The sequence below is a fragment of the Typopeltis vanoorti genome, chromosome 11 (genome assembly GCF_054136105.1).
Source record: "Typopeltis vanoorti isolate ZY-2024b chromosome 11, IOZ_Tvanoo_1.0, whole genome shotgun sequence".
Lineage (NCBI taxonomy): Eukaryota > Metazoa > Arthropoda > Arachnida > Uropygi > Thelyphonidae > Typopeltis > Typopeltis vanoorti.
The window spans coordinates 109,437,083-109,455,993 of NC_143559.1; the positions used below are offsets into that span (position 1 = coordinate 109,437,083).

General features: G+C 35.1%; 1 protein-coding gene across 2 annotated transcripts in view; it reads left to right on the top strand.

Annotated features, from left to right (window-relative positions):
• Positions 1-18,911, top strand: part of ais (DExD-box helicase 52) — a 115,894-nt gene that overhangs the window by 59,986 nt on the left and 36,997 nt on the right. For both annotated transcript variants that reach the window (XM_090400148.1, XM_090400149.1), the window contains exons 7-8: positions 2,690-2,762; positions 10,608-10,811. In XM_090400148.1, coding sequence (XP_090256274.1) covers positions 2,690-2,762; positions 10,608-10,811 — 277 coding nt within the window. The remainder of the gene's footprint in view (positions 1-2,689; positions 2,763-10,607; positions 10,812-18,911) is intronic.

Consider the following 18,911-nt stretch of genomic DNA (forward strand, 5'->3'; position numbering starts at 1 on the left):
ATAAATTCATATGGAATAAGAGAGAAATTAGTCGGAACTCTAAATTAGCTGTATACAAGACAGTGTTTAAGCCAATTTTAACTTATGGATCTGAGAGCTGGGATAGAAGTAAAACACTTGACCAAAGACTAGAGAATGCAGATATGAGAGTCCTGAGAAAGATTAGGGTCATGAACAGATGCCATCAATGGCAATATTATATTAAAAACGAGGATATTAGGAAAGAACTTGACATTGTCAGTATCCAGGAATATGTTAGCAGAGCTAATCTCAGGTGGTATGGTCACTTAAACAGAATGGGAGAAGAAAGATTAGCAAAACAAGTGTTCTTTGACAGGAAAACGACCCCGAGGAAGACCAAGATATAGGTGGATTGATATGGTACAAAGTGCCTTAGATGATAGAAATATAAGATCTGATAATGTTGAAGCCTTGACAAGTAACAGACTGATTTGGAGGAAAATTGTAGATAGGAAGTTAGTAATGATGTAATTTTTGTCATGTAGTACTATCATATCCTGTACACCCCTTGAGGGTACATGGCAGGAATTTGATGATGATGAGATATGGATGTTTTTTAATTTTTCCAAGAAATGTTGGGAGTTCTTGATATAAGAATCTGTGTTGTGAATGTGTTCTTGTAGCATTTTGGTTAGATATTTTGATAGTCTGTAAGTAGGTGAATGGATACCATCTACTATTGGACATAATGGTGTATCTTCCTTATGGATTTTGGGAACACCATATAGTCTTGGAGTTAACGGGTGCATAGATTTTAGATTAAGTCCACAGGCTAGTTGGTCATATCATGTAATAGTTCATTGGTATCAAGATGGTTTTTGTGAGTAGGATCTGTGTTAAGAACATCATAGACCGATGTGTCCGATAATAGATTTTTGATTTTTTCTTCATATTCCTTAGTATTTAAGATGACAGTGTTGTTGCCCTTGTCAGCTCTCAGTATAATGATTTCTTTGTTGTTCTTTAATTTCAGTAGTACTTTTCTTTCCATAGTGTTAGGGTTGGTGTGAGAATATCTAGAGGGAGAGTATTACGCTGCTTTTTAATCATAAGTCATTGGCTATTGTGTGTGGAAGTAATGAGAAGGCTTTCTCTAAGTCAGATAAAGTCCATTTTTGAGAATAGAAATCTTTGGTTTTGTTAAGCTGTGATTAACAAAATGTTATTCTTTCCATAGTGCTAGGGTTGGTGTGAGAATATCTAGAGGGAGTGGAGAGGATTATGCTGCTTTTTAATCATAAGTCATTGGCTATTGTGTGTGGAAGTAATGAGAAGGCTTTCCCTAAGTTGCAGATAAAGTCCATTTTTGGAATAGTAGTTGGTTTCAAGGCAAAATTGTATCCTTTTTTTAGAATAGAAATCTCTGGTTTTGTTAAGCTGTGATTAGATTGGTTCACAATGACTTGGTTGTCTGGTAGAGAAGGTTTGGAGCTGATGTCATTATCATATAGTGCATTAAATTTTTTAACTTGTGTCTTTTTACTTTGATTGAAAGTTTTTGTATAACTTTTTTGAATCATGTTGTCCAAAAGATGCCAAGTTTCTTCATCTAGGATATTAGAAATGTCTGTGAATAAGTCATAGCATTGAGAGTCTATTTGGTATAATAAAAAAGAGCTAATATCATTTACCTCAATACAGCATTTGCTCTACTTAGAGAAAGAATTTGTCATTCAAGATTCATATTCAACCAAATAGACTCTCAATGCTATGACTTATTCACAGACGTTTCTAATAATGAAAATGAAATTTTTCATTGTGTCAGTTGCTTTCTTTAAAGCCTCAAAAAATTCCTCCACTTTTATCTTAGGAGAACCTTCTGTGGGACCATAGGCACAAATAAGTCTCATTGTCCAGTTCCACATTCTGATATTTGTCCACATCACTACTTGAAATTACCTGCCATTCAAGAAGATTAGCCTCGTATTTAGTGTTGAATACTGTGGCTACTCCCTCTTTTCTTTGATTGTCATTGCCTGAATATAACATTTTGTATTGATTGCTCAGAAAGAGCTCACCAGTTTTGGTCTTTTTTTGTTTCAGTCATCCCTATTATGTCGATCTGGTACTTATCTAATTCCTCAGCTAGCTCCATTTCTTTGCCATTCAGGCTTCTTATGTTGATAGTACCGATCTTCAGTTCTGGTGATATTGAGTTGGGGTGTGTTTTAGGATTTGTTCCTTTTCGCTGTTTGCCCTGGTTCCCTGGCAAAAACAATGGGGGGGGGGCTTGTTTAACTGGGTGATGCCCCAGCCAGCATGGAATTCTGTCATGTTGTACCATCATTTAATATTGTAGTTTAAGCCAATAAGAATACAATTTGGTGTCGGCTAAATCCGAAATTGCTAGCCCATCCTCGTTCGTTCAATATCCAGGTAGATACCTAACAGGGTGCACCACGAGAAGGTGAGGATTGGACATTAGGTCAGAAGCCCTGAACGGTTCTCCACATTCCTTTAAAGGCTATGTGGAGGTCTCCTCTCAGTTATACAGATTTGACCCTTAATCATCTCTATGGTATTTGCACTATATACTAATTAGCTACAGTGCATTGAAATGTTTAAAAAATAAGATGCATGTTTTTTATTTATTATGAGACTCGGATTATCTTAGATATTGAACATGTTAATTATAGAAAACAAATTTAAATAGCTATTACTATTTCAGATATCCTGGTTACCACACCAAATAGACTTATATATTTGTTACAGCAAGAACCTCCAGTTATTAGTCTGAAGATGTAAGTATAGTTGTAGAAAATTTTTGATTATTTTAACTTGATTATCAATTTCTACGTGCTTAATTGCCCTCCTCTGGACAACATCAAGAATTTTTAAGCTTTTAGGTGCACCATTAATGTGTGTACAGTATTCCAAGGATGGGTGAATTGGGGATTTATGTAGTGTTAGTAGCTGGGTGAACTATCTAGACTCAAATCAACCAGTAGAACAAGCAGGATTCTGTTAAGGCTTTAACACAATTGAGCATATTCATGCAGTAAAACAAATAATAGAAAAGCAGAAGAAAACCAATTGCCTCTCTGTTTAGCCTTGATTATGAAAAAGGATTTGATTCCATCAAAGCACTCCAGAATCAGGGAGCTCTTGGAGAATATATGGACCTCCTCCAGGAAATATACCACACTGCAACAGCAACAATCCAACTTCACATAAGTAGCAATAAAATATCAATTGAAAAGAATGTCTGACAAGGGGATTTTCTGTCACCCAAAATCTTTACAGCAGTCCTTCAAGAAATATTTAATAATATAAACTGGACAAACCTTAGTATAAAGATTAATAACAGAAACTTAACACACCTAAGATGTGCAGATGATATCATAATTTTTGCAAACACTCCAGAAGACCTTAATATAATGATAGAAGACGTATATCATGAAAGCAGAAAAGTCGTTCTAAAAATAAACAGAGAAAAAACTAAAATCAGGTTAAATGTCTTCCTTTTTAATCATTTTGTAACACCAAAATACATAATAATAGAAAATAATTTCTTGGAAAGAGTCTCTTCATATACATACAGGTCATCTCATTGATCTAAATTATGGACTCCAAAAGGAAATAAATGGGAGAGTTCAACTTGTATGGGTTGCATTCAGAAAATTGAAAAACATTTTTCAAAACAATGATGTCCCACTCTGTTTAAAAAGGAAGACATTTAACCAGTGTATACTTCCAACCATCACGTATGGTTGTGAAACTTCGTTGCTAACAAAAGCACTGGCAAATAAACTAACAACAACTCAAAGAAAAATGGAGAGGTTTGATGCTAACATCACATTAAAAGATAAGAAGCCAAACTCACATCACTGACATCATTCTTCACCATAAGCGACTAAAATGGAAATGGGCCGGACATCTATCCAGAAGAGAAGATGAGTAATGGACCACCATACTAACAAACTGGATTCCAAAAGAAGGGAAACGAAGCAGACAATGTCCTAAAAGACGGTGTAGTGATGAACTGTTAAATTTTGTTGGAAAAAATTGGTCAACCATTGCCAAGAACAGAGAAAGGTGGATAGAACTGAAGGAGGTCTTCGTCTAGCAGTGGACAGAAAATGGTTGAAAAGAAGAAGTAGCTGGGTGGGTGGAAAATAATGCCTAGTTTTTTGGAAGCTGTTGATGTGATGTGTTTGTGTCAAGAGAGGCTGGAGGTAAATGTCAATGCAAGGAGAGAGATGCTTAAGGGTCGAATCTATATAACTGAGAGGAGACCTCCACATAGCCTTTAAAGGAATGTGGAGAACCGATCAGGGCTTCTGACCTAATGTCCAATCCTCACCTTCTTGTGGTGCACCCTGTTAGGTATCTACCTGAATACTGAATGGAGGAGGATGGGCTGACAATACGGGATTTAACCAACCAAATTGTATTCTTATTGGCTTAAACCAAGATGAAAATGATGGTACAACATTAGAGAATTTCATGCTGGCTTGGGTCCCCAGTTAAACAAGGCCCATGTTGTTTTCATCCGGGCAATCAGCGAAAAGTCAGCTACTGGAACAAATCCTAAAAGCCACATCAACTCAACATCACCAGAGTTCAAGATCAGTACTGTCAACATAAGAAGCCTAAATGGCAATGAAATGGAGCAGACTTAGGAATTGGATAGGTACCAGATCGACATAATAGGGGTGACTGAAACAAAAAAAACAAAAACTGGTGAGTTCTTTCTGAGCAATAAATAGAAAATGATATATTCAGGCAATGACAATCAAGGAAAAGAAGGAGTAACCATAGTATTCAATGCTGAATATGAGGCTAATTCTTCTTTAATGGCAGGCAGTCTCAAGTAGAGTGATGTGGACAAATATGAGAATGGGGAACTGGACAATGAGACTTATTTGTGCCTGTGTTCACACAGAAGGTTCTACAAAGGTACAAGTAGAAGAATTTGTTGAGGCTTTAGAGAAAGCAATGAAAAGGAAAAACTAGTTCTTGTTGGGGATCTAAATAGCATTGTAGGAAATGAATGTTAGACATACAAAAATATATTGGGAAAATTTGGAGAAAAAAGCAAAGCTAATAATAATGGCAAATATCTGTTGGATTTCTGCTCGTGACATGGACTGGTTATTATTAACACAATGTTCCAACATAAAATGTGCACAAATTTGCATGGAGAGAAGAGGTAAGGAATAAGAAAAGTCTCATTGACTATGTTATTGTGATACTGATGTTTTCTCCCTGGTGCAGGACAAGAGAGTGTACAGAGGATTTGAAATTGGAAGTGATCACTATTAAGTTTTGAGCAGGATAAAATTGAATTTCTTATTGAAAAGAAGAACATAAGAAAGTTTTATAGAGAATAAAAGTTGAGCAGCTCTCAGATGTGAACTGTGGACTAAAATACACAAACATTATTCACGAAAAAATGAAAGAGTTCGAGAACAGCAACCAAACCTTGGAGATTCAATGGCAAATTCTGAAGAAAACACTGATTGATTCAGCCAGAGAAGCATGTGGTGAGGTTGCATGCAAGGATAGAAAAATCAGAACTCCATGGCGGACACAGAAAGTTAAAGAGGCAGTGAAAAAAAAGAAGAAATCATATCAAAAGTTCCTGGCAAATAGGTCAGCTTTTACTCTTACAGAATATAGAGACAAATGTAAGAAAGTTAAACAGTGTGTAAAACTAGCTAAACAAAAGTCATGGGAGGACTTTGGCAAGAATATGGAAAATAAATATCAAGAAGGTGGCAAAATATTCTGGAGGTTGTTGAAGAAGCTTAGGAATGGAGGAAAGAGTGCTGTAAAAGGAGTTAGAGATGATAAAGGTGACATGAAAACAGGAGAAAAAGATATCCTTGAAGTATGGAGTAATTACTTTGAAAAACTGCTAAATGAAACAAGCAGTGATGACAGCACAGTGATAAAAAACACTGACCAGGCATGCAGTCAGGAATACATATCCATACTTGAAGTAGAAAAAGCCATCAAAGGCTTGAAATGTGGAAAGGCAGCAGGAGTAGATGATATTCGACCAGAAATGCTGAAGTATGGTGGTATAGAAGTCTTACAGTGGCTGCACTGCAAAGTTCAGAAAGCCTGGACAGAGGGACGAATTCCCGATGATTGGAGTAGAGCTCTCATAGTACCCATATATAAAAAGGGAAATAAAACTGAATGTGAGAATTACAGAGGTATTTCCCTACTGAGTGTTCCTGGCAAGATCTATGCAAGTATACTTGAGAAACGGTTGAGAAGAATTGTGGAAGAAAAGCTTGGTGAAGAACAAGCTGGATTCAGGCCAATAGAGGCTGTCAGGATCAGATTTTCACTTTGCAACAAATAGTTGAGAAATCATGGGAATATAACAGATCTGTGTTTAAGTTTTGTAGATCTGGAAAAGCATATGACAAGGTGACAAGAGAAAAGCTATTCAAAAAAACTATAGTTATATGGTGTCGATGGGCAATATATGAAGCAATACTTAGTCTTTATTTGAGTTGTAAATCAGCAGTTAGAATTGAAGGAAGTACAGGAATGTGGTTTAATGTTAAATCTGGTGTCAGACAAGGGTGTACATTATCCCCTCTGTTATTCATTCAAGTGGTATTAAACCTGATATCAAAATGGGAGATGTTAATGTCAGCTCTTTGCTTTACGCTGATGATGTTATACTTCTAAATAAGTTTGCTAGAAGTCTGCAAGATTCCCTGACTAAAGTGAATAACTGTTGTAATAGATATGGTATGAAGGTCAGCAATAAAAAGACAAAGACAATGAAAATAGGTAGAATCATTGAAAATGTCAACTGCATTGTGAACGGAGAACCAGTGGAACAAGTAAAACATTTGAGCTACTTAGGCACAATTTTTAGTGAAGATGGTAAATTAAATATGAAAATAGACAACAGAATCAACAAAGCTGGGTTGGTAGGAAGTCAACTGAATAAATTTATATGAAATAAGAGAGAAATTAGCCAAAATGCTAAATTAGTTGGATGAAAGACAATATTCATGCCAATTTAACTTATGGATCTGAAAGCTGGGTCAGAAGTAAAACACTAAACCAAAGACTTGTGACCACAGATATGAGAGAGTCCTGAGAAAGATTAGTGGCAGGAACAGTTGGCATCAATGGCAATATCATATTAGAAACGAATGGGAGAGGAAAGATTAGCAAAACAAGTGTTTTCTGCTAGCTTGGTAGGAAAAAGACCCAGAGGAAGACCAAGATATAGGTGGATTGATACGGTTAAAAGTACCTTAGAAGATAGAAATGTAAGATCTGACAATGTTGTAGCTTTGACAGGTAACGGATTGATTTGGTAGGAAGTTAGTGATGATATAAATTTTTCATGTATTACTACCATAATATCCTGTACACCCATTGAGGATATATAGCAGGAATTTGATGATGATGAGGAGGAGGAGGAGAGAAAGAGAATTCATCCTGTCTGGTGATGTGTGTATTACTGAGGATGAGGGAAGGTGAGCTGAGATCCTTTTCGTGAGAGAAAACGCAAGAATGCATTTTGGTGTCATAGTATTGAAGGTGACTAGGTCATCCTTGCGCAAATGAAAGATGGTATGGAGATTAGTGTTTGAGGCACTGGTTGCAGATGGTCTTGATGTAAGGGATATCTGGGAATTACATGGTTTGTCAAAGGAGTAGGATAAGTGGAGAATGTGTTATCATCAGCAAAAGCTATGGATAGGATTTGTAGTGATTGAGAGTACATCATTTATGTATAAGAGAAAGAGAGTAAGTGAGAGAACGGAGCACTGAAGCACTCTTGCATTGGTGGCAAAGCTTGAAGGGAGGGTGCCACATGTACATCCTCTTTTGGCACACAGTGAATGACCTGATAGAGAGAGAGAGAAAGCTGGCTATCCAGTTACAGAATGTGGCAGGTAGACCAAAGAAAGAAAGGAAATTTGCAAAGCAGTCCTTGATGCTAAACATGATTGAAATCCTTGGAAATGCCAGGGGCAATAGCACACGTCTGAACCTTTCTATGGCATGTGTCCAATGGTGAGTGATATAGGCTAAGTTATCAGCTGCAAATCTGGATTGGCTGAATCCATACTGCTGGTCACTGATTAACAGGTAAGCATTTAGGTAGTGAAGAAGTTGACCATTGATAACTTTCTCGATTATTTTAGAGAGGATTTGAGGTGTTGGTAGTTGGATGGTAGGCTTTTGTCTCCCATTTTTGGAATAGGTTGGATATATGTTAGTTTCCATGATGGGGGGGGGGGGGGGATAGGTACTGGCTGAGTATAGAAGATTAAAGTGACTAGAGGACAAGTGTTAGCTCTGGAGCACAACATATGAGTACAATAGCAGAGATGTTATCAGGACCAGGCAACTTTGTAGTGTTCGGGTTGCCTAATATTCTTATGTCTTTCTGCTGAAAGGCCACAGGAGGCATATAGTGCTCAGTTGCTGATATGGGTTTGCCTTCATTCATCTCTGCAGAATTAGTGGTAATGAGTGATGCTAGGAAGTCAGCTTTTTCTTTGGATGGTATAACAGTGGTGCCATCTGGATGGGAGCACAGGTGGGCAGAAGTTGCATCCAATGGCTTTTGTGAGAGATCAGAAGGCACAGCTATCATTTGGAGAATAGACAAGTTTTCTGCTAGTGGGTTTTTTGAGTTGGAGTTGGATTTGCTGATAGTTGATTTATATTTACTGCATGCTTCTGAGTATGATGCTTGGGTTCTTGATGCAAGCCACCTGCAGTAAGCTGAGTTTTTTCTTTCATAATCTTCTTTTGAACCATGGCTTGGAAAGTGGATGGGAATTCTGGATGGAATGAGAGATGAATGTCTTCGTGGCACTGAAGATGATTTCTATGACTCACTCAGAGCATGTATCTGGATCAGTAGAGCAGAAGCAATAATCATGCCACTGGTAAGAAGAGTAGTAGTTCTGGAGATCATCCCACTTTGTACCATTGTAGTATCAATGGACAAAAGGTGTGTGGTGTGGTGCAGTGTAGAATGGTCAGAGGAGGGGCATTCTGTGAGATTGAAACTTGCACAAGAAATTGGTCTGAGTTGACAAGAGGAGAGGTAATTTCTGCAATGTGTCTGGAAGGTGAACTAGTTTAAAAAAAAAAAAAAAAAGATCAAGGGTATTGGGAAAGTGGAGGGGATTATCTGGAATTCAGGTAGGAAGCTGCACAAGTTGTGCAGCTTCCTACCTGAACTCCACTCAGTAAATGCAGCAGATCAATTACTAAGTGGGACAAGGCTACAAGTGGGGAAACCTCCAGCCAGAGTAGGTCAAAAGCAGGGGATTCTAAATTTGACACTGCCTGCCAGAGGCACAGGTGCCACTTTTGTGGTGAAATGAATCATAGAGTATAATTTGGGCATTGAAAGTGAACTGTGGTTGATGTAGCTTTAATTTGGGTTTCTATTAAGAAGAGGAGGTCTGGTTTGGATGTAAATGTCTGTATAAATTCCAACATAAACATTGTTTATGTTGGAATTTATGCAGCAGATTTTGTGAAGTGAAGGATGTGGAAATTAATTTTTGTAGGTAACCTGGTAAGTTTGGAATATTGTGTTTGATTCGAATTGTTTGGATGAACTAGTTGCTGTCATTGCTTAAATTTTTATGTTTGGTTTATTATTAGATGAAAGGAAATAGTGGGGACATACAGTGGGGGAGGATAGACTCATGAACATGACATCGATACAGAGAGCGCCCAGGCTCCTGGTCATTCCATAGCCTCAATAGTGCCTCCCACTTACCACTATTTACTCTCTCACCAGGATTAATATTTAAAAAAAAAAAAAAAAAAAGATCCTACTTGTTCTCACTCTCGTGATACTCATTCCGAAGCAACTAATAATAAAATTTTCTCTGCTCTTGCTGGCCCACAACTCTTATCTACATCCACTACCCCTCCCACCCACCCCCCTCTTAATTCTATCTCTTTCCAACCCAATAAAAATAACTTCCATAAACTCAAAAATTGTGAAAAATTTCACTCGTGAGTACTAACTTTTAAATCTACCCATCAGCTTTATCTTTTATTCATGAATATTAACATAGAATCAGAGCAAATTGGCTGCAAAAGCACATGTAGCATATCAAAAATTAGAACCAAGGCCATTTGGTAGTTAGATCAAGAGCTTTAGTACTGATGAAAGGATTAGCTAAAAGAGTTAATGATCTCACATGGAGGTTGCAGAGTTTCTCCCTCTCAGAAACTCAGACTTTTCCCCATCAAAGTAGTCAAACCAGCCAGAAAACACACACAATTAACATAATATGCTCTTTTCATAGAATTAATTGATTTGACATAACTCCACTCATGATATATGCCACTGAGGAATTCATTCTTCTTTCCCTCATGAAAACCATTCATTAAGTCAAAGTGGAAGTAGAAAAGCAAGCCAGAATATGTTAAGTTTTCATTTGGGGAGAAATAAGTAATCTGTTTGCACATAACTGAAACTTCAAGTTTATGCTATTATGATTGTCTTATGACTGGATTCATTATAATAATTATATGTTATATGTTTGTTTTGTTTGTGTTTTATAATTAATTTGTACAGTAATAATATTTAATCAGAAGTGACTTATTTATTTCCATTTTAGGGTAGAATGGCTAATTGTAGATGAATCAGATAAACTTTTTGAGGCAGGAGAAAATGGATTTCGTGACCAACTTGCTGTTATCTATAAGGCATGTGATTCTGCTCATGTGAGAAGAGCCATGTTCAGTGCAACATATACTTATGATGTAGAGCAATGGTGTAAATTGAATTTGGACAATGTTGTGACAGTATCTGTTGGGCTTAGGTAAGTAGGGTGGTTGGTGTATCTTAAATTGAAATGAAATCTTGCAATTAAATTTGTATCGTGTGAAACACTTGCTAATTATTATTATTATTATTATTATTATTATTATTAACAACATCTGACCTCTCTGGAGTCAAAAAAGGACTCATTGCAGGAGATCTGTACTGTACTCTCTCATGCAAAAAGATCATCGAACCATGCCTTAAACGTATTCACAGTTTCTGCAATCACCATGCTTTCAGGCAATGCATTCTACTCACCAGTCACTCTTCATGGACCCTCTTTCTTTCCTCCCTCTACTCTATGAAAAATCTCCTCTACATTAATTTGGTAACAACCCCTTCGCCAATTTATATGACTCAATCACATTTTCTCTTTTCTTCTTCTATTCATAAAGCTCTGTAAGTTGTTTCCTCAATTTCTCCTCATATCTGACATCCCATAGACCTAACACTGACTTAGCAAATCTTCTCTGGACCCTCTCCAATTAATCCTCATCATCTGAATACTGGGTGACCAAATCTGCACCGAGTAGTCTATATGTAGCCTGATCAAAGCTATATACAAGAGAACTAATTTCTTTGTTTCTGCTTGTCAATGTCCTCCTCATTATTGCCATAATCCTTTGTGATGTTCTTATAATTTTAGCAGTGTTTAAACTCAAAAATAAGTCTAAACTACATGTTACTGTAATAGGCATTATTCCATCTTTTCAGATGAAAAAAACTGCATTTTGACATGTGTGCCAATTTCCAGTACTTTTTTACTCTGAATATCCTTTGGCCAGAAAGCACAATGTGTCTATGTCTTCCTTGTTATTGCCATAATCCATTTTGATGTTCTTACAATTGATGGTGGACTGAGACAAAGCTGTCACCATTACTTCCAGATCTCTTCCACTTCCTTTAAAATTTCTGCATTGTATACCCTGCATTTCAAACTTGCCTACCAAATTTCAAGACCTTGCACTTTGCAACATTAAATTGATAGCTCCACTCATTTGTTCATTACATAGTTTATTCAGATCCTCCTGCAAGGCCACAACATTTGTTCTGCTTTTCATAGTTCTTCCCAACTTTGCATAATTGGCAAACAGCTTCACATTTCCAGTTTGTACACCAACTTGTCATGTAGTAATCTATTGAGTGCTTTTGCAAAATCCAAGAATATCACTGTATATGATTCTCTCTCTCTTCACTCATCACCTTATCATAAAATACAAGTAAATTGCTAAAACAAGACCTACCTTTTACAAATCCATGATGTCTATCAACCCAATCATGTATTCTATTCCTGACCAATCTCTCCAACAACTTGACTACAACTGCACTTACATAAACTGGTCTATAATTGGAAACTTCTTTCATAGAACCATGCTTGTAGAGTGGTACTATTTTGCTTTCTTTCCACTCCTTGGAAATCTTATCTACTGCAAAACTTTCATTAAATAACCAGGTGAAGGGCACAACTAACTGTTGTGCCCATTCCTTAAGAATGTGTGGTGATATTGTCATCCATTCCCACAGCTTTATTAACATCTAACCCAATCAGCACCTGATACAGCTCTGATTCTTTCACTTCCAGTTCTCCTAATTCTTGCTTTTCTTCTATATACTGCATGGCATCATTTACACCAATATGATATACACTCATTCAATAATTTCATTATATCCTTTAAAGCAGTTACTCTGCTGCTAATATCAAATTGCAATATCAATATCAATTTGATATTATGTGAAAATAATAAATAGCATGGTTCATAAAAAGAGAGTAATAATAACTAAGCACTTTCTTCCATAGTGCACTCAGAAAGCACTGGGTCCTTTGAAACATCAAACCCTTGAGCATGAATTATATCTGTGCAAGGAGTATTTATTTGAATTTTTCAACTGAAAATGAGTTAGCTGATCTTTCCATTCCTTCCTTTGCAAAAAAAGATAAGTTAACTGAAGAGTACACATAACTGACAGGTATAGAAGATGAGAGAGAGGATTAATTGCCACATTCTAGAAAAATTTGGTTTATGAGTCGAGCATATCGACTGTTGAGCCTAACATATGAATGAGAAAAGTCAGTCATTTTCCAATTATTTTCATTAGTTCAAAAATATAGTGAATAATTTGTGATACTTGTAAGTCATTATGAATATATTATTATACACATTGAAGTTCTTTATTTGTATGTGTTGGGGAGAGCAGCTATTTCCACTGAGTGTGCCATGCACATTAAAAAACAAAGTGCAAAGCTAAGAAATTTCAATTGTGTGTGTGTGTGAGAGAGAGAATTAATGTAGAAAATAAAGTTGGCTTCTTCATGCAGTCCTTCCTATTTGCTGCTGCATTCTGTATATATTGTTTAGTGCAAGGATAACCATAAAGATATATAATTGAAATTTCTTAGCTTTGCTCTTTTCAAAAACTTGGTAAGGGTTATTTGTTTTATCGAAGTAGAGAAATGTAGAGATAAATGAAATATCTTACATGATGTTGAAAAATACCATAATAGAACTAAAACTTCTTCTTCTTCTTCCTTTCCAGGCTTATAGGCCAAGTGGCCTGTTCTGGACTCAATTCCATCTTTTTGAAGGGTCTTCCTCTGCATCAAGTACCTTTTGGGTGGTAATTTAGAATTTGTTTAGGCATTCTGCTTCTATTCATTCTTAATATGTGCTCTTTCCATTTTTCTCTATAGCAAATAACTGTTTCATTTAGGGAGGTTGTGATTCCAAGTTTTTTTCTGATTTCGCTGCTTTTCAGTTTGTCCATTATTGTGACTCCTTCAGTTCTGCGCAGAAATTTCATTTCGGATGATTCAATTCTTCTTTCATCTGCTTTTTTTATTGTCCATATCGCCATAAAGTAAGGTTGGTTTAGCTACTGTATTGTAAATTCTTATTCGTGTGTGTTTTTGTAGATAATTGGGTTTAAAAACTTTATTTATAATGCCTGTTGCTTTTAAAAGTTTGATATCTTTGGTTCTATATCAGCTTAATTTTCATATGACATTGTGCAACCTAAATATTTGAATGTATTTACTTGTTCTATTATTTTGTTGTTTATTACTATTTTGCTTCTTATTGGATTAGCACCTTTGAAGGCCATGACTTTTGTTTTGTCTGTTGATATTTCCATATCATATGTTTTTATCAGATTATTTAGACTGCATAATGATTTTTGTAGTTCATCTTCATTATTTCCAAGGATTATTTGGTCATTAGCAAAAAGAAGAGTAGCTAATCTGGTGTTACAGTTTATCTTGAATCCTCCTTCATTAGTTATCTTCCTTTCTTTTATGATTTTATCTATGTATATATTAAATAAAACCGGTGAGAGAGGGCAACCCTGACGTACTCCTCGATTTATTGCTTTCCAGCTTGATGTTGAATTATTGTACTTCACAGATATTTTATTATCTTGATATATTATATAAAGCTCTAAAGAGTTGGTTTGGTATTTCATATTCTTCTAGGATTTCCCATAGTTTTTCTCTAATAATTTTATCAAATGCTTTGGTGTAATCTATAAAAGCTATGTGTGTTTCTATGTTCATTTCTCTGTGTTTTTCAATTAATAATTTTAACGTAAATGCAGAATCTATGCAAGACCTGCCTTTTCTGAATTTATTTTGCTCTTCTATTAATTTTGGGTCTACTATACGTTTAAGTTTATATGCTAAGATTTTTGCATATATTTTATAACAGGTACTAAGTAAGCTGATTCCACGATAATTGTTACAATCAGATTTGTGTCCTTTTTTGTAGATGGGAATAACTATTGCTTTGGTCCAATCTTGTGGGCATTTTCCTTCTTTCCAGATCATATTATAAAAGTTAAGTAACCTGAGTGAGAATTCAAGTCCTGCATATTTGATAAGTTCCAAGTTTATATTGTCTTCTCCTGGAGGCTTTCCTGTTTTGCTTTGGGTTAATGCTTCTATTAATTCTTCTAGAGTGATGTTTTCCAAGTTATCAGAGATGTTTACAAAGGGTAGTTTTCTGTTTTGAATGTTTTCATCATACCATAGATCTTGGTAGTAATTTGTCATGTTTCTATTTTAATGGTATTGATATCTGCTTTTTCTCTAGTTTCATTGCTTAGATCTTTGAGGATTTTATATGCATTAGGTCTTTTGAGCGTACAGTCTCTCTAATTTTGTTACAAAATTGTTCCATCTGTTTCTGTTTATTCTCCTGCATGCTGCTATCTTTTTTTCTGCTGTATTCAATTTTTGATTCTATTGTTTTTAGGATGAGCCAGTTTTTATATGCTTTTTTTTTTTCTTTTCTTCAATAGTGCATTTAATTTCATCATCCCAGTCCCTAAGGCCTCTTTTTCTTTGTTCCTAAACTTTCTTTTGCAGCTTTTGTCATTATGGTTTTTAGGTTTGACCATTCTTCTTCTATGTTCTGATTTTGTTTTATACTTGTTATATTCTTTAATTGGTTTTTAATACTACTGTCGTCCAAAAGTCTAACTTTGAAAGATTCAAAATTTCTATTTTCCTTATGCTTTTTTGTTGTTTTCCATCTTGGTTCCCATTTTATTTTTCTAATTAAAAGGTAATGATCTGATTCTATTTCAGATCCTCTGTATACTCTTGTATCTATTATCATTTCTGACATTTTGATATTGCTGATTATGTAATCAATATTGCTTCTTGTGTCTCTTGCTTCCCAGGTGTATCTGTGGATGTCTTTATGTTTGAAGGTGTTCATTATTTTAAGGTTATTGCTTATAGTAAAATCTATTTCCATTTCTATTACAGTTAAGTTCTCCGATAGGTCCTATGTTTGGTTTATATGGTTTATTGCCAATTCTTGCATTGAGATCTCCTATTACCAAAATGTGATCCTTAAGATTGGTCTTATTTAATATGTTCTGCAGTTGGGTGTAGAAGTTTTCTGAGTCCTCCTCTTTTCCTTCTTCAGGTGCATAAGTTCCAATTACTGTCATATAGCCTCTGTCTATTTTAATTCTCATTTCTATTATTCTATTGCTCCAAAAGTTGTAATGGATTATATTGTTTCTAAGAGATTTATGTAGAAAGATCATTACACCAGATTTAGCTCCCTCTTCTGCTTTTACCCCACTGTATATATAGATATAATTTCAGTTTTGTCTGTTCTTCTCTGCTTTTTTTTAAATTCTGTAATTACTGCTATTTTTACATTTCTTTCTTCTAATGCTTGGTCCAGTTCTATGATTTTGTGGTGGATACTTCTCACATTCCAGGTGGCTATATATCCAATAGGTGTATTTCTTCTTCTTTTTTTTTTTTTTTTTCGGTAATTTTCTTCTTGAATCCTTATTCCAAGCCAGTTCATTACCAAAAAAGTCTGTCCATTTACTATCTTCATGAGACTTTTTAGTGGGTTAAAATTTTTACTGAGAGGGTTACTGGCCATCTGCAGTCTAGCTTGGTGATGGGGCTGCCATCTTGAGGCCTTCAAGCTTGTCTTAAGTGATAGGAGAGATTTTTAAAGAGAAGACATAGAGATAGAAATAGAATGACCCATAGCCCTCGATTACTCTAATAGAACTAAAAGTAAATTAAATAAATACTTTGTTTTAAATTACAGATCTTTTATTTATTTTTAATTTTTTTTGAAAACAAATACTCCCCTTGAAGTCAAAGTGCTCCTGGTAGTAATATATATATATATATATATATATATATATATATATATATATACATACTAAGGGGACTCGGCACCTAACCACACTTAGTTCCGTGCTGGTAAGACAAAAAACATGACATAAAAACGTTTCAAATTTCAGCTTATCTTTTTATATATATAGAGTAGATATATATATATATATGAAACATTTTCAAATCATTTCAGGCAGCCAATAAGTAGTGTGACACTTGTGACCATAAAATGTCAAGGTCTCACACTTGACCATAAAATACATCTTCCACCTAAAAATTGTTAAAATGCTATTCAGATGTGAATTGGGCTTATTCTTTATAGTCTATATGGGATCATTTTCTTTAGTGTCTTTTTTCATTACTGGTCATCACATTATAAGTAAAGTATTAAAAGAGACTGGAAGTTATTATCAGCAAATGTCCATCTCTAGTTCATTTTTGCAGAATATCATATTGTCAAGAGAAGATGAGTTGCATACCAGGAGTATAACTTGAACTGCAGTCTCAGATGCAAGTGTCATTATTAATAAACAGTTACAATTTTATCCATTTATGCATTAATGTGATGTGTAGACTCTCTGAACATTGAAAATATTGCATAATCCTTAAAAGTTTCTTCCATTTACTTATTTCAGTTGGTATTTGTGTGCTGAGTATAAGTTGATCATAATGGAATGCCATCTGGTTCATCCATTTCTGCTGCTGTTTTATTTGTTAATGTCAGTAGCAATAAAACAATAGCACTAGTAATGAGCTAAACAAATGACATTAAAGAATATCCTTTTGAACCAATTTACACATTTGAATTCTTAAGTATTTTACTTTTGTCTGAAACGGTATGATAAATACTTGAGAAAAACTAACCTTAAGTACAGTACCATTGTACATCTTACATTCCTGGAGATCCAAGATTTGGATGATTACATTTTTGGTTTTCATTTAAGCCTCTTTACCTCATTTGGTATCAACAATATCCTTTGGTCGGATAGACCTTGGTTTGAATCTTGTCTAGGATGAAAATAACCTTTATCAAAATGGCCAGATGAGCACATGCAACTTGCAGATGTGCAGATAGGATTAACTGCCACAAGCAGTAATCAGGTTTCAAAGGTGCAAAGTTACTTGATTATGACAGGCCATTAAACTTAGCACAAAAAGAAGATGGGATGTTTTCATTTAAAACATCATTCAGTTGTAATTCAGAAATGTTTAGTTCTTAATTATATATTCAAACCAGTCTTGTTCTACCTTTATTTTAAAAATGAGTTTCAAGATGAAAGATGATTAAAACATTTTATGATATATAAGATGGTTAAAGAATTTTATGATATTGCTTACTCATATTATGTACCTTTCCTGTGTATTTTACATTCAGTTTATCTAAATGAATGTTTATTCAATATGTATGAAGTATAATCTGCAAATCCCACCCACAAAAAGATTATAAACCTATAGTACATTAGTACCATGAATGGGCTAATGATTACAATCTAATCTGAGAAACCCTATTCTAGAAACCAAATATGAACCATTTTTCAAGCCAGCTGGGTTTTGGTCTCATACTAAATATTGAAATTTGCCTAACAATGTTCGCAAAACATCCATAATTACAGTGGAATTTGAACTCACAGCCTGTAGGTTGAACAATAGAGAAACTTTCCAACCAGTTATCTGACATACACACATGTATATCAGGTAAAGCAAGCAATTATATAATTATTCCAAGTATAGTTAATTACTAAGATAATAAGCCGAAAGGCTATTTTACTGGCGAATTTGTTAATTGAAAGGGGGATGGTAAATCTCGTTCTATTTTATAGCCTGGTCCAAAACTCGGATCGAAATCCATAGAGTTTCATGCCAAAAACTATCGGCAGGCCCAAGTGTAAATGATCACTTGGGTAGTACAACACCAGGGCAACTCCATGCAAAGGTGGAGCAAGCTCTGTCACTAACTTTAATATTCTCTCATAATGTAAAACCCAGCTCCTAAGAGATGTATATATATTGTTTTACATTATGAGAAGAGGTCACTACCCAGACCGGTTTCAACCTTTTTTGAGGTCTCATCAGTGAGTAGGTAGACCTGGAATATCAAGGTTTTTAAGTGAACATGAACTTACATACCTCTACTATCCTCTATTTGCATGGAGTTGCCCTGGTGTTGTACTACCCAAGTGATCATTTACACTTGGGCCTGCCGATAGTTTTTTCAGCATGAACTCTATGGATTTCGATCCGAGTTTCGAACCCTGCTATAAAATAGAACAGGATTTACCATCCCCCTTTCAATATCCCAAGTATAATTTGGAAAATTATACTTCGTGATAATTCAGTCTTTTTGTACATATACCAAAATTCACATCTGAATTCCAGCTCAAAGCCTATAAAGAACAGAAATATGTAAATCTTTTAATGGATACCACCAAGTCTTTTCAATGTAATGTTTCA